This window comes from Anabrus simplex, chromosome 12 (assembly GCF_040414725.1).
Source record: "Anabrus simplex isolate iqAnaSimp1 chromosome 12, ASM4041472v1, whole genome shotgun sequence".
NCBI classification, from domain to species: domain Eukaryota; kingdom Metazoa; phylum Arthropoda; class Insecta; order Orthoptera; family Tettigoniidae; genus Anabrus; species Anabrus simplex.
The window spans coordinates 54,673,987-54,689,516 of NC_090276.1; the positions used below are offsets into that span (position 1 = coordinate 54,673,987).

General features: G+C 40.3%; 1 protein-coding gene across 4 annotated transcripts in view; it reads left to right on the forward strand.

The window, feature by feature from the left end:
• LOC136884297 (uncharacterized) overlaps positions 1-15,530 on the forward strand; it is a 75,179-nt gene that overhangs the window by 45,154 nt on the left and 14,495 nt on the right. For all 4 annotated transcript variants that reach the window (XR_010861342.2, XM_067156367.2, XM_067156368.2 and 1 more), the window contains exons 7-8: positions 3,561-3,667; positions 8,012-8,057. Coding sequence is in view for 3 of the 4 variants with exons in the window: in XM_067156367.2 (XP_067012468.2) it covers positions 3,561-3,667; positions 8,012-8,057 (153 nt within the window). In the remaining variant the exon portion in view is untranslated. The remainder of the gene's footprint in view (positions 1-3,560; positions 3,668-8,011; positions 8,058-15,530) is intronic.

The following is a 15,530-nucleotide window of genomic DNA, read 5'->3' on the forward strand; positions in this document are numbered from 1 at the left end:
TAAAATAAGCGCCTTTTAGAAGGCCATCTATAATGTAAACTAGAAACTACTAGTGGAAGAAGTTAGGACGTTCTTCGACAGAGGTTTCTGCTGTAAAACTTTGTACTCCCTCTGATGAGAGGATGGACAATTAAAATTCATTATAAATTTAGTGTTCATTAGTTGGTAAAACTGAATTGTTTGTAAATTATTTTTGGTGTTATAAAGTTATAAACTCTTCTATTTCTTCCTGCCAACTTAATATTTCAGCCAATAAGATATTTTTGGTATTTATTAAAATAACCAATAGGAATTGTGGGTGTGTCAGAGTTTCGGCCCAGAGAAATCTGGAACCTTCCTCTCCACTATAAAAGCTGGGACCGTTCAGGCCATACTGTCTTTGTGATTGTTCCAGTCAAGAGGTTTAGTGTGTGTTCGTAACGGAGGCAGGGGGAAGGGAGGTCCACCAGCTCAAGGTAATGGCAGACTCTGTTTAACCATGTAATTGTCTTTGAACGCTAGCTCGAGGGGAAAGTTTCAAATTTCTTTCGTAATGTAACTTTTATTTATCAATGTAAATTCTCTCGCTAGTCTAAAGAACTTAACGGAACTTAGGGAATAAAGAGTGAGGACCCTCTTGTATTCCCTTTCAACTTGATATTGAGGTGACTCTGATTTTGTAACTTTTAAATATACCTCTTAATTTTGTAAATTAAAGCTTTTTCTCCATCTAGTCACCTCCATAGTTTAGGCTTAGCCTTTGTAACTTCGGGCCATGACCCTATTTAGGGTTTTAATGATGTTCTGGTGAATTCCAAAGGAGTGTAAGAGTTCGCCTCCTAACATGTTGATTTTCAGCCAGTAACTTTAACCTTTTGTTTTTAAATAAGGCCACGTAGAACGGGTACTTGTTACCCCTGTTAAAATCAGCTTCTATTTTTTTTAAATTTTGTGTCTTGGTAAATCAGACTGTTGAGCGATTAAGACAGTGTTTACTGCTTGGTTTTGTTAAATGTAGGTAGCACCACCTCCGGGTGGGGGACGCACATGTAGAATACACCTGCGGTATCCCCTGCCTGTCGTAAGAGGAGACTACAAGGGGCCCAAGGGGCTCTCAACTTGGGAGTGTGGATTGGCGACCACGGGGCCCTTAGCTGAGTCTTGGCATTGCTTCCACTTACTTGTGCCAGGCTCCTCACTTTCGTCTATCCTGTCCGACCTCCCTTGGTCAACTCTTGTTCCTTTCCGACCCCGACGGTATTAGAGCATTCGAGGCCTAGGGAGTCTTTTCATTTTCACGCCCTTCGTGGCCCTTGCCTTTCTTCATCCGTTACTTCATTTTTCGAAGTGACGGATCCCCTCTTTCCTCTTCTTTTTTCTCTCTCTCTACCCCCTGTGGGTGGGAGGATGCAGGCAAAAATTACACCCACGGTATCCCCTGCCTGTCGTGAGAGGCGACTAAAAGGAGCGACCAAGGGATGATTGAATTAGCACCATGAAACTACTTTTGATTCGTACCATCACGCTGGGAACACTACGGGTTGCCTTTACTTGCGAGTAGTACCACTATATTAGGTACGAAACAGGTTTGTGATTAGTAGCAGCAATGAGTTGGTTCTCCTGTGAGTTTCCAGTACCCGTGAGTCGTACCCATGTGAGCAACACCGCGGGTCTGGGCGTTGTCCATGAGTTGTACCACTATATGAGCGACACCATGGGTCTGCGTTGCCTGTGATTAGTACCCACTATGTGAGGAGCACCACGGGAATACCGGCACCCGTGACTAGTAGACCTAGGTGAGGAGCATCGTCGGTTTGCGTTGGCTATGAGCGGCATCGTGTGAGAAACACCATAGGTCTGCATTACCTGTACGACGTACAAAAGTTGTGAGTAGTACCATCATGTGTGGAACACCGTGAGTCTTCGCTACTTTTGATTAGTACCCCAACTTGACAAATATCATGATTCTGCTTTACTAGCAATAAGTACCATTCTGAGTGGCCTTTGACCTGGATTTTAGACCCCTTTAGACATCAAGATTGTGCTTTATAAGCGGTCCCTTGGTCGGTAGTACTTTTTTGAGTCGGATCCACTGTTTTTTTTTTTTTTTTTTTTTTTTTTTTTTTTTTTTTTTTTTTTTTTTTGAGGTTCATGTCCATCCATTCATTCTTCATGACATTTTTTTAATTTTGGTCAGTGGATGATTTTGACCTTTTTGTTTGTCATTTCATTTCATACTATTAGGGGCCGATGACCTCGATGTTAGGCCCCTTTAAACAACAAGCATCATCATCATCAAATGTAGGTAGGTGCCTTAAGAGGCCTCGAACTTGTAATTTTGGAGGATAGCCTCCTAGGAAGTAATTGTGTAGAGCAAAGACGCTCTTTCTAATGATGTAAAAATTGGGAGCTCCGTCTCCTTGACAGTGGATTGTTAGTGTTGTAACTAGGGAGCTTCAAGCTCAAGTTGTTAAATGGCTGTTATCTGATTATTCAAGATTTTTCTAATATTGTTACTCAAGCGCACGAGCTAGACCGTGTACCTGATGTTGTTATTTGCTTAGCAAAGTGTAGAAGTTTGAAAAGGAAAGAAAGAAATATATTCCAAAATTTTAAAGTTTTAAATTGCTATTTAATCTTTTCTCTATCCACCCGTTCATGTCCACACTTTCTTTCACCTCTGCGTTCCACAGAATCCCTGGAACAATTATTATTGTTGTTGTTATTATTATTATTATTATTATTATTATTATTATTATTATTATTATTATTATTTATTGTGGTGGTAGTGGTGGTCTTGAAATAACAATATGCTTCTGTCCATTCACGAGGATGTAACGTGGAAGTGGGCCCTACTCGGAAGTTGGTCGATGCTAACAGAACCGTAACACTGTCCTATCATAGAATAAATACTTCAGGTGAAGATAGTGACACTTTCATGAACGTGTTGGGTCTTTCCGTATAGCTAGAGGATTGTTGCCAAATGGCACTGCACCTCACCAGAGGTCAATTTTAGTTGTTTACAATGCAGGGTGCCCATGAAGATTAGAGACTTAAATGGCAGATTATGATGATGCTAAGGAAACAAGAGCACTGGTACGAACAAGTCTAACAAGATCTTGAAACGTTCAGCATCCCTGAAACACTACTGCATGGCAGAAATTCTTTCCAAAAGGTGATACAGTAAGCCCACAAATCAAGGTTAAGTAAGGATTGAAATTAAATAGAGCAGAAGAAGCTATACTACAACAAAACCAAGAAATGAAAGATATCTGAGCAGGGAAGTTCTATTCATGGTTGGGTCGAGGATTTTAACTTCCCTTGATTAATTCCTCTGGCTCGCGGCTTCCGTGCTTGTTCTGTGTTAAGCATTATAATTCATCTTAGGTAGAGCCCCATCCTCACAGACATGCAGGTCGCGTACAGGGCATCGTATTTATTGTTTTCGTTAGTTACCTTTTTGTCCCTAATGTAAGGTATATGATAAAAATAGCCTTTTTATAAATATTTTTCTCGTCATTTATAAGCTTTTACCATTGTATGTTCTTGAATACTGTACAGTACTTGTTTATTTCCTCCAGGCATCTCCCTCAGCAACACAAATGGGTGAAGATGTTTTCCTGCTCAACTCTAAAATAAGAGCCAGATTCAGGACAGTCCGGAGTAAATTGATAGGAGAGGACAATCTGTAAGTATTCCATTGTTGTGTGGCAACTTTACTATTACTCTGCCCCAGAATCCTATGTACTCGTATTATAGGTTAGACAATATTAGTTCTAAACCTTAAAAACTAATATTCTTTTGTCATTACCAGAGATTATTATTTTCCTTGTTTACTGAGAATCAGATACAGGAAAATCAGTTTGGGTTCAGAAGTGGAAGGTCAACAACAGAGCCCATTTTCATTATGAGACAACTAATGGAAAGGCATTGGGAGTACGGGAAAGATATGGTGATGACATTCATTGACATTGAAAAGGCATATGACAGTGTCCCCAGGACGAAAGTTTGGGACATTCTGGTGCAAAAAGGAATTGGACAGGGATTAATAAAAGTGATCATGGCATTGTATAAGGAATGTTGTAGTTGTGTGCAAACACAAGTTGGTAGGACAAGTTGGTTCAAAATAACTAGTGGGCTGAGACAGGGAAGTGTTCTATCACCAGTTCTGTTTACAATAGTAATGGATGACATCATGAGAACAGCAAAAGCAGCATATGGAGGAAGAGAAATTAACATGATGTTATTTGCAGATTATATTGTGATTTGGTGAGAAGACGACAGGAAGGTTCAAGAACAGTTGAATGTGGTGAATGGGAAGATCGAAGAATGTGGATTGAAAATAATTGTAGAAAAGAGTAAAACTCTTGTTATGATTAGAGGGGAGAAAGAAGGGAAAGGTCAGATTAGACTTGCAGACAAGCCCCTGGAAGTAGTGGAAACGTTTAAATACCTGGGGAGTGAATTAATGGAGAATGCTCGACTGGATGCTGAGATTAGTAAAAGGATTCAAGCTGGAAGTTGTTTCTATCATAGTGTAAGAAACATGTTATGGGACAAAGATGTGCCAACGGAAGCAAAGGATACTATGTACAAGATGTATTACGTACCCATAACAACTTACGGAGCAGAAACTTGGACAATGACAAAGAAGGATGAGAGTCGAATACAGGCAGCCGAAATGAAGTTCTTGAGGAGTATGATACAGAAGAGTAGAAGAGACAAAATAAGGAATGAGAAAATCCGGGAAGAAATCGGAGTGGAAAAAATGAATGATAGAATAGAGAAGAGCCGACTAAGATGGTTTGGGCACATAAAGCGAATGAGCGATGAAAGAATGCCAAAAAAGGTGATGGAAATGCAAATCCAAGGAAGGAGAGGCCGTGGACGACCACGATTGAAATGGAAGGATACCATCCAACGCAGCATTAAAGAAAGAAACCTGGACTGAGACACAGTGTTGGAGGAGGAGTGGTGGAAAGACCGAAGAAAATGGAGAGGAACCATATTTGCCCCTACCTGGCTACAGCTGGATAAAGGGAAATGATGATGATGATGATGATGATGATGACTGCCGTAATAACACAGGTACGTTTTTGTGACTCTTGGATAAGACAGTTCGTCTTCTACTACTACTACTACTTCTTCTTCTTCTTCACAACAGAAAGGTTGGTGGTACATTTAATACAAATTATGGTTTTTCTGTAACACTAACAGTGCATCATATTGTCATTGTTGAAAAGTAATTTTCCAAATGTAAATTATTTGCAAGGCTTGAGCAACTTGCCTTAACAAACTGGTGGAGCATTCTAAACTCTCGTATGTGATGGTTTCTCTGTTGGTACATGTATATACTGGAACGGGATACTGCTCTCTGAGCAATTGCAGACTGCTGGCTTGCGGTCTCTGGTTTGTAATTGTGGTGTTGGGGTTGCTTGATGGGTGTTTGCTGCATCTGCAGTAATCCAGTTCGACCATTACCGTAGATAACTTTGATGGGAGGTATCTGAGAAACAGCAGCAGCACAGTAAAACTTATGTTTTCTCAAAATATTATATATATATATATATATTGTTGTGTGGCTAAAAAAGTCTTGAAATGCAATTTAATACATTCTGACACTTAGAGACAGAATAGAACTATAATGTTACCATTGATGCTTTCACGGCCCATACTTATAGACATGTCTATAGAATTATGAAGAGGACCATCACACGTCTGCCGCCAACGTCCGGACTAGAGGCTCCCAATTTACCCAAAACCTGCCTCCACCATCCTTGCCCCATCGCCGTTGAACTTGATCGAAGTGAAGAAAGTAGCAGGAAAAGTGCCACTGGCGTGGATTTTTTTAAGGAGGATCCCGACTTGCCAGGAAGTGACCCTCGCACGATGGTCTCAAAGCTATATCCTGTGGCACATATGAGATTGAGACGCGCAGGGTTAGGCACAGAGATTGCATCAGACTACTCCAACTTTGTTTGCCTTGTATCTGGCGGCCATGCTTTATGAAACAACAGACAACCCCATCGTAGAGATTAAATACCGTTTTGATGGTGGCCTCTTCAACATCGCCAGACTTCACTTGCGAAGACATACCAGTGTTACTAGAGTAACTGAAAAGCAGTATTGATGATACCGCATCACCGGTTATTACACGTGAGCAGTCAGTCAACAATTTCAAGGATGCATATGACCTTTTTGGCCACACTTGCTCAGGCTGCACCAGGGACTAACATCGCAGAATTTAACATTACCATCTCAAACACCAAAGTAGAACAAGTAGACCACTTCACTTACCTTGGGAGTATCTTGTCAAAGAGCTGTACTTCAGAAAAGATTGTGGAAAACAGGCTTCGTGCTGCCCACGTGGTCTTTGGCCGACTATCACGCAGGGTCTTCAGGCATAAAAACCTTACAATTCACACAAAACTAATGGTGTACCAGGCTTTGGTCATCTCTACAATTCTCTATGGCTATGAAGTGTGGACCTTATACTGCCATGACATCGAAAAGCTTTCACCATCAAACTACTCTCCATCATGAATATCAGATGGGAAAACTACGTCTCTAATGTTGATATTCTAGAGAAAGCGTGTGCTAAGAGAATAGAAGCATTGGTCATTGGGTATTGCCTCAGGTGGGCAGGACATGCCATATGAATGACATCAGACTACCATACCAGATCCTCTGTGGTGAACTTGGCTGCGGTTCAAGACCACGGGGTGTCCACCTAAGACGTTTCAAAGACCAACTGAAACAAACCTTAAAGACGGCAGAAATAAAACCACAAACCTGGGAAACACTTGCCAAGGACCGTTTACTTTGACGGCAAAGTGTCTGTGCCTCAGTTCAACACTTCGAACAAGAACGCCGCAGACATGAAGATATTAAGCGACTGGAACGCAAACTTCGCCAAACCCAGCCAAGATCTCTCCTGTCCCTCAGCTGCGTGATGTGTGGACATATCTTCTACACAAGAATAGGCCTGTACAGTCACTGGAAGTTCAAACACAAACTGCTGTGAATTGAAGTGAGCTATTAGCCAGGAAATCTGTAAACTCGGAAACAAGTAACTGCCGCCGACGTCGGCGATAGAATTACAATTTTTGAGATTTATAATCCTGACATTTTTTTCTAAATTATGAGGCAGTAAAAGAATTTCACAATTTATCCCCATTTTTTTTTTTTGCATACACCCCCCTCCCACCCACCTTTAAACACACTGAGGTTCATCTACTCAGCCTATCATATTGTTGAGAGATGCACTAGGGAGGCCTAGTATATCAGAAGACACTAACCTTGAATTGCAAAGCTTTAAATCCTTATTGTGTTATAAATTTTTAAAATCATATGTTCCCTTTTCTCAACTTTTACATACTTTAAACATCTTTAATTTTTACCACTTTTCTATGCAGTATGTGCAACATTTTGACATGGGACATTGTTGTAAGAATTATAAATTTCACAATATTGGTATTTTTATGACAAGAATTTTAGAAATATATTGGAGTCGAAGAAAAATGTTATTAACATGGATATATGCATAGGAATACAAAAATGCCATGGTAAAGTAATAAGGAATGCTTATGATTATAGTGTTAACATTTAATCATAATTCCCTGAGTAGTTTCTGAGAAAAGGGGGCATAAAATTAACATTGTGAAGGTACTGAAGACCATTGGAACTCGCCATAAGGTAGTTCCATAAATGTCATATTTGTGTTTCATGGATAGTTAGAAATGTGCACTAAGTTTAGAAAAAGTCTTTTAACTTTTTAGTTTTTAAAATGTAACTTGGTAATGGCTTTAGTAGACAACTTTCCTTAAAGGTTAAGCTCTTTCATTTTAGAAATATTAAAACCTTGCGTCTTTGATGGTCTTCCTCCTTGTACTTTCATCTTCCATACTTCTACATTTAGATCTTTATTCTGGTTCCTCATGTTAATCCTTGAACATGTTGTCTCCCTTTCACTCCATTTTCCAAAACATTACGTTTCATATTTTTACTGATAATTTACCTTTCTCTTTTTCAGGGAGCTTAGTGTTGTTGAGGATAAAAAGTTCCCTGAGTCACAAGAAGTAAGTAATGTCATCATTTAGATCTTAATAAAGAACTAGAAAATGTTATCTCGTAACCTTCTTGCTTTGTGCTTACCTGCAGGATCTTCTTGAAGGAGCTCGGACACTTTTTTTTTTTTTTTTTTTTCGATTCTGTTACCGAAATGTAAAAAGAATCAACACACAAACAGTATAACATACAGTGGAACTTCGATTATCCATTCCCAGAAACTACGTTTTTCCAGATTATTCGTTCAGATTATGTGGTCCTGCGAGCATTCTAATTAAATCATGTTGTAAAAATCTGGCATTATTCGTTCCTCAAAGAAACAATTTCCCAGATCAACTGTCCAGAAATGTCAGTTTCATCAACGCTAAATCCTCAGTCAAGCATTTTTCAAGAAACATTATCTCACAAAAGGACGGCTACGGCATATGTATGGATCTTGGCGTTAACATCCTGTCACTACGATAGTTAGAACAAGTGCTGGAAAAGTGATCGACAGTGAACTTGCATTATCTTAGAATCGCATTCGCTGGTATTGTTTAAGGAATCCTTGGAAATCATAAAGCAGAGTGTGTCCACAATGATTCGAAGGAGACAGCACATTTCAACAGTTCTACTTGAGTCAGAATGAGTTTAGTCAAATGTTTGTACTTGTAAAACGTCTACATTATGTCCAGGGTTAGAGATTTGTTTTTTGTTTTTGTTTTTACTCTCTTTTTTCAGTTGAATCGCTGAACAAGTTTTTGGCACTTCCCACAGGGCACTGTATAGGCACTGGGCTTTCAGACAGGAATTGAAATCATTACATACATAAAGCCATGGGAGGGCTTGGGATTGCCTGTTACTGTTTTGGTTCTAATATAAGACGGGGAATTTTACATTTATGTATTTGTGTTAAAATGCCATAAAAAACCACACTTGTTTTATATGCGCATCGTAACATTTCCCACTCGTACTGGCTTGTGCAGCGAGCATGTTTTACAGCTTTACAAATAACGAACATTACTAGTATTTTTTCGCTTTCCAATTTGATTGTGATTAGTGACGGGCAGAATTGAATATAATGCATTCGAAAACTTTTGAGAATCGATACTTTGAAACCATATTCTTGAGTTCGACATAACCTTTAAAATCTATTAAGAAACTATTTAACATAGTTTATGTTGGGTCCACCTTGTAAGTACACTTTTAATGATTGAAAATGATTTATTCTGTCATACATGTTTCAGGAAAATGTCAAATCCTTCACCAATGAAGGGAATGTGCATATTGTTCCTGAAACATGTATGAGAGAATAAAAAATTTTCAATCATTAAAAGTGTGTTGACAAGTTGGACCCAATATAAACTATTCGAAATAGTTTCTTTAATAGATTTAAACAAGTCAATACAGGATCAAATAAAATACCTATTGTGCTTAAGTTTATCAACAACCTTTAAAATTCGATGTAGGCCTAATTTACATGGTACATCATTTCCATAAAATTTCTACGAACTGTATACTGGTGACCAAATCACAATAGAAGATCAAAATAAAATAAAAAGAAGGGATTTCATCGTCATTATGGGTGCTTTTGTACCTAATGTGCAATATATATTATTAGATTAGAGAATTTAAAACCTACTTGTGGTCAATTGTTATTTGGCTTGGCGTTATTAGATTTTTTGAGGAGTTTGGCTGATCAAATTTACTGACATGAAATAAGTATTAACGGAAAAGGGACCAAGTTTCCCCGGTAAATCTGAATGTAAAGCATCAAGATTTTTAACTTGCGTAATGAATGTTTGTAACCAGTTCCACAGTTTAGCTTGCCCGCTACTCATCCGGAAGCCCCTGGTTCAATTTTCGGGCAGGTCAGGCATTTTTACCTGGATATGAGGCCTGGTTCCTGGTCTACTTAACCTACATGATTACCTTTAATTGAGGAGCTAGCTAATGATGAGATGGTGACTCTGGTCTAGAGAGTTAGGAATAATGGCCGAGAGGATTCGTCACACTGACCCTGCGTCACGTCGTAATCTGCAGGCCTTTGGGCTTAGCAGCAGTCGCTAGGTAGGCAAAGGCCCATTAGAGCTGTAGTTTGGTTTGGTGGAGGAGTGTTTGTAAGATTATAATTATACATATTTCATTTTTGTGATGTTTAGCCAAATTGATGACGGTTTTAATTCGTTCCCGGATTTTCCCTTTTCCCGTGTTGTACGCTTTTTTCCACATTCCCTCTAAAAACAGAGAATCGAGGTTCCACTGTATATTCAAATGACAATATCTCGCTGATATATAAAACAATGAGCAAGTTAGACAAAAATACCTTGGTTGTATTTTTATAAGTAACATGGTTAAGATGTCTGGCCCCGCGGTGTAGGGGGCAATGCGTCTGCCTGTCACCTGGTGGCGTCAGGGGGTTTTAATTGTAGATGATTACCGGGCGAGTTGGCCATGCGCGTAGAGGCGCGCGGCTGTGGGCTTGCATCCGGGAGATAGTAGGTTCGAATCCCACTATCGGCAGCCCTGAAAATGGTTTTCCATGGTTTCCCATTTTCACACCAGGCAGATGCTGGGGCTGTACGTTAATTAAGGTCACGGCCGCTTCCTTCCAACTCCTAGGCATTTCCTATCCCATCGTCGCCATAAGACCTATCTGTGTCAGTGTGACAGAAAGCCCCTAGGAAAAAAAAAAAAAAAATTGTAGATGATTAATATCCCTGGCCTGGGGATTGGGTGTTTGTATCGTCCTTAATGTTCCTTTCCTCACATATAACACTCTGCAGTTCTGCCCTGCCACTTTACACGCAGGTTCATATCATATGGTGCCAGTAGGGGCAAAAGATCCACAAGGGTCGACGCCCCGAACAAATAGCATTTAAAAATTTAAAAAAACAAGATACAAGTTGTTTTCATCAACAGAAACATCACACATTACCTTATCTGACTTGTTACCTGTTAAACCTGAAGGAAAGCAGTTAATTTCGAATAATTTTATGCCAGTATGATTTGTGAACTGCAGTTCCCTTGTGAAGTATCGTGCTTAAAGTTATTCGCTGCACACATCACTTTGATTGCTCTCATCTTCACTGTCGGATACTTTCTGACTCTAGGGGTATCTCGAGGAGTTACAGTTGTCACTTTCCACGTAATCAGAATCGCTTTCAACAGTAAAGTCACTGTCTCTGTCTGAAGCATTTTTAATATTCGAGCACTTCAGCCTTGAACTTGGTTTGGCCATTGAAATAAAAGCAGATACATGCACTTCTTCTTCTACCGCTTTTTCCTCCAGCTGTGGGGTTGCGTGTGCGAACTGTGTCGCACATGTGGATTTGGCCCTGTTTTACGGTCGTATGCCCTTCCTGACGCCAACCCTATATGGAGGGATGTAATCACTAGTGCGTGTTTCTGTGGTGGTTGGTAGTGTCGTGTGTTGTGTGAATATGAAGAGGAGTGAGACCCGGCACGCATGAGAAGGATTAAAAAAATATTTAAAAATATATGAGGAAGAACAGCTGAAACTTGGAATATCAGTGAAAAAATTAAACTGTAATTAAACTTACAGTATCAGTATCATCACTGTGATGAACGAGATTGAGAGAAAAGTTCAACAAACCATTGGAGGTAAGGAAATGAAAGTTATATTGTTCGCGGATGATATATGCTTGTGGGGAGACTCTAAAGAAGATCTTCAAGGACAAATAAACTCCTGGGCAGAATCTGCTAAAGAATATGGACTCATCTTCAGCCAAGAGAAAAGTGAGGTTATGGTCATGAAGAGATACGGGCAACCAATGGGACACATTGAAATGGAGGGGAAACAGCTACAGATGAACCATCAGTTCAAATATCTTGGAAGTGTTATTTCTGATCCTGGTTCCATAGATAAGGAAATTTCCCACAGAATTCAGGCAGGTAGCAACTTTTACAAAATAGTTAAAGACATATGGAACAAGAAAATACCAACAAAATGTAAGAGAGTCATATATGAAACTTATTACGTACCAATCCTGACCTATGGTTGTGAAACATGGACCATGAGAAACAAAGATGTTAGTAGAATCCAGGCAGCAGAAATGAAATTTGTCCGTAGCATGATCGGCAAAACACGGAGGGACAGAGTCCGTAATGAGGAAATCTGCAAGCAGGCTCAAGTTGTAAGACTGCAGGACAAAATAACAGTGCAAAATAACAGACTGAGATGGTATGGACATATGCGACGCATGGGTGATAACAGATTACCAAAAAAAATGTACGATCTAAAACTTGAAGACAAAATACCAAGAGGGCGACCAAGACTCAGGTACAAGGACATGGTGAAGATTGACATTCAACAAAGCGGTCATACTTTGGAAAGCATGGAAGAAGGAGAGAAGTTCAGGGACCGCAACTGGTGGAGAAGCCTCGTTTGCCGACCCATCGCTTAAGATGGAACGACGTGGGTTATGTATGTATGTATGTATGTATGTATGTATCATGAAAACTAATGAGCATACTTGTAACCCAGACAGGCAGATCCAGGCAATGACAATTTCGAACTGCCACAACTTAAGTATAAGAAATAAATTGACAAGAGGGTCGACCTTTTCAATACTATATATCAAGTGATATTACATCAGTCTTGGGACTAGTTTCAGCCACCTAGTGGCCATCTTCAGCTAAATAAAATTAAACAGGTTATGTGATAACTAAAACATATGTATAACAGAGACAATGTTGCAGAAATAATTATAAGATTAAATTACATACAATAACAAAATTTGTGGTTATGATCTTGTAATTATATGATGTCTTTAAGTTCACTTAGGACCTCAGGCAAAGAAGTAAATGTCTGATGTGAAACAAGCACTGACTTGCTGGAGGCAGCAGGCAGGCCATGTAACAAAGAAGTGGGTGGGGGACAAGCACTGACTGGTCCTTGAAACGCTTAAGAGGAGCTCCATGAGGTCTACTGCCAGAGCAAAGTTCACCATAAAGAATTTGGAGGAAAGCCTGGTATCACCCTTGCGGTGAACATGGCCTGACCATCTCAGTTGATGAGCGATGATTGTTGCCTCAATGCTATTTAACTGCGCTTTGTTGAGAACTGCCGTGTTGGCCACATAGTCCTCCCACTTAATATTCTGTTGGTGGAAGCGCTCAAGTTTTTGATATCACGTCGATAGAGTGTCAAAGTTTCACAACCATGCAGCAGTGTGGAAATGACAACAGCGAAGTACACCGTGAGTTTGGTATGCAGTTTTAGATCGTTATTCATGAAGACTCTGTGCATTAACCGTCCGCATGCTGCACGAGCAGCCCCAATTCTTTTATCAATGTTTTGTTCACAGGTACACCATTTAGACAAGATGCTTTCAAGATACAAAAAGTGATCAACCTGTTCCGGTGTTGTGTCTAAGATGGAGATACTGAACTCAGGAAGAGTTAATCCTGGGGCAGGTTGTGCAAGTACCTTCATTTTTTTTGTTCCATTAATGGCAAGAGCAAAGCGATCACATGCAGTTTTAAAGCCGTTAACTGACTATTGTACTTCTGCAGGTGTTAAAGTAAGAGATACGGTGTCAGTTCTGCAGTTCTGTCACCCGGGTAACCACAGTACATCTTTGTGAGTGAAGTCTTGCCAGATTGAAAAGGCCTCTTTTTTTCTGGTTCTCATTGGTCGCGGAGGCAGATGAGGTCATGCCTGACTGGCTGTGAAGGCGCAACTCAATCGTATTTCGAGTCTGCGGCAGTCTGTTGCAGTCGTGGTACTATAACCTGCATGTCGCATTTCATTTGTACCGCAGGGTGTACTTCCGAGATCATAGTGTGCGGGACACTTCCTTGCAAGCTGCAAAATTCCGCTTGTAGCACATTTTCCTGCTGTCACCCCCTTCAACTCAAGTCCAATGGCAATGGGATGAGAATGGTGGAGGCAGGTTTCCGGGTGAAACTGGAAGCCTCTAGGTCGGACCTGCACGTTGGCAGCAGATGTGTGATGGTCATCTTTCTGAGACCCCATGACTATTCAGGAATTCGGTCCTGCATCTGTGTTTGGGCAGGCCTATTTAGGATCACCGCTGCCCACCCTGAACGGGGAAGGCCCTAGAAAATGTGGGCTAAACATCGGTAGTCACACTCTCAGCCAGCTGGGAGGCCGCACCCAGCGGGTCACCCCTTATGCGGTCGAAAAACGAAGATTACCAAAACTTTGGTTATAGGAACCTGGAATGTTCAAATCCTACTTGATTTGAAAGACAGTAACAGATCTGAGAGAAGAACAGCACTTGTCACCCTTGAGCTTGGATGAATGAACATTGATATACTTGCTTTAAGTGAAACCAGACTGTCCAGCAAAGGTAAACGTAACGGAGTTCAGCTCAGGCTACACAATCTTCTGGAGGGAAAAAGATGAGCGAGAACACTGCATTCATGGTGTGGGATTCCCTGTGAAGATCACATTGGTGAATGATTATCAGCTAACTCAAACCGCTGTCAGTGAAAGAATTATGATTCTCCGAATCCCCACTCTCTGGAGCCAAATCTATGACACTCATCTCCGCATATGCTTTCACCTTGGATGCTGATGTAGCAATTCTACAACCTGCTGAGCACTACCATCACCAAAGTACCACAAACTTTTACTACTTGGCGATTTCAACACCAGAGTTGGTGAAGATCATAATTATGGAGCAGTGTGATGGGAAAACATGGACTTGGCAACTGTAATGCCAATGGTCTACTGCTCCTTGGTTTATGTGTTGAACATGAACTTTTCATTACTAATACTCAGTTCTGCCTGCCTAATCGCTACAAAACCACTTGGATGCATCTTCGCTCAAAGCACTGGCACATCCTTGAATATATCATCACCAGGCAATGTGATAAAAAAGATGTCCTTGTTACAAAGACCGCAAGAAACGTCGATGACTGCTGGACAGATCATAAGCTCCTTTTTTGCTGGTTGAGAATCTCAATCTGTCGAAAACCAAAAAGATCCATCCACAACATGTCCAGAAAGAAATTAAACACTTCTAAATTTCAAACTGAATCCATTGCTACAGATTATAGAAATGCAATGTCAGAGAAACTGGCTAGTCATCCAGTCAGCAGTGATAGTACAAATCAGGAATGGGCCATGCTTCAGAAGCTCATCACTGAGTCAGCTGAGGAAACAACTGGTTTTGTGAGGAAAAAACGACATGACTGGTTTGATGAAAATAATGAAGAAATTAAATGTCTGATCAATGCCAAATGGGAAGCCCATCACCAATGTGAAGAAATCACATTTCTTGGAACTTAAAGGAAAATATCAGGCACAAATTAGGGAAATCAAGAATAACTGGTGGCAAAAAAAAAGCTCAAGAACTGCAAAGACTATCTGATGCCTGTGACCTGCAAAACTTCTATGCTGGCATAAAGGAGATATATGGTCCAATTCGATCGTTATCGGGAACACTGAAGACTGCTGACAACTCCATCATTTTAACTGATACCGAGCTCGATAGCTGCAGTCGCTTAAGTGC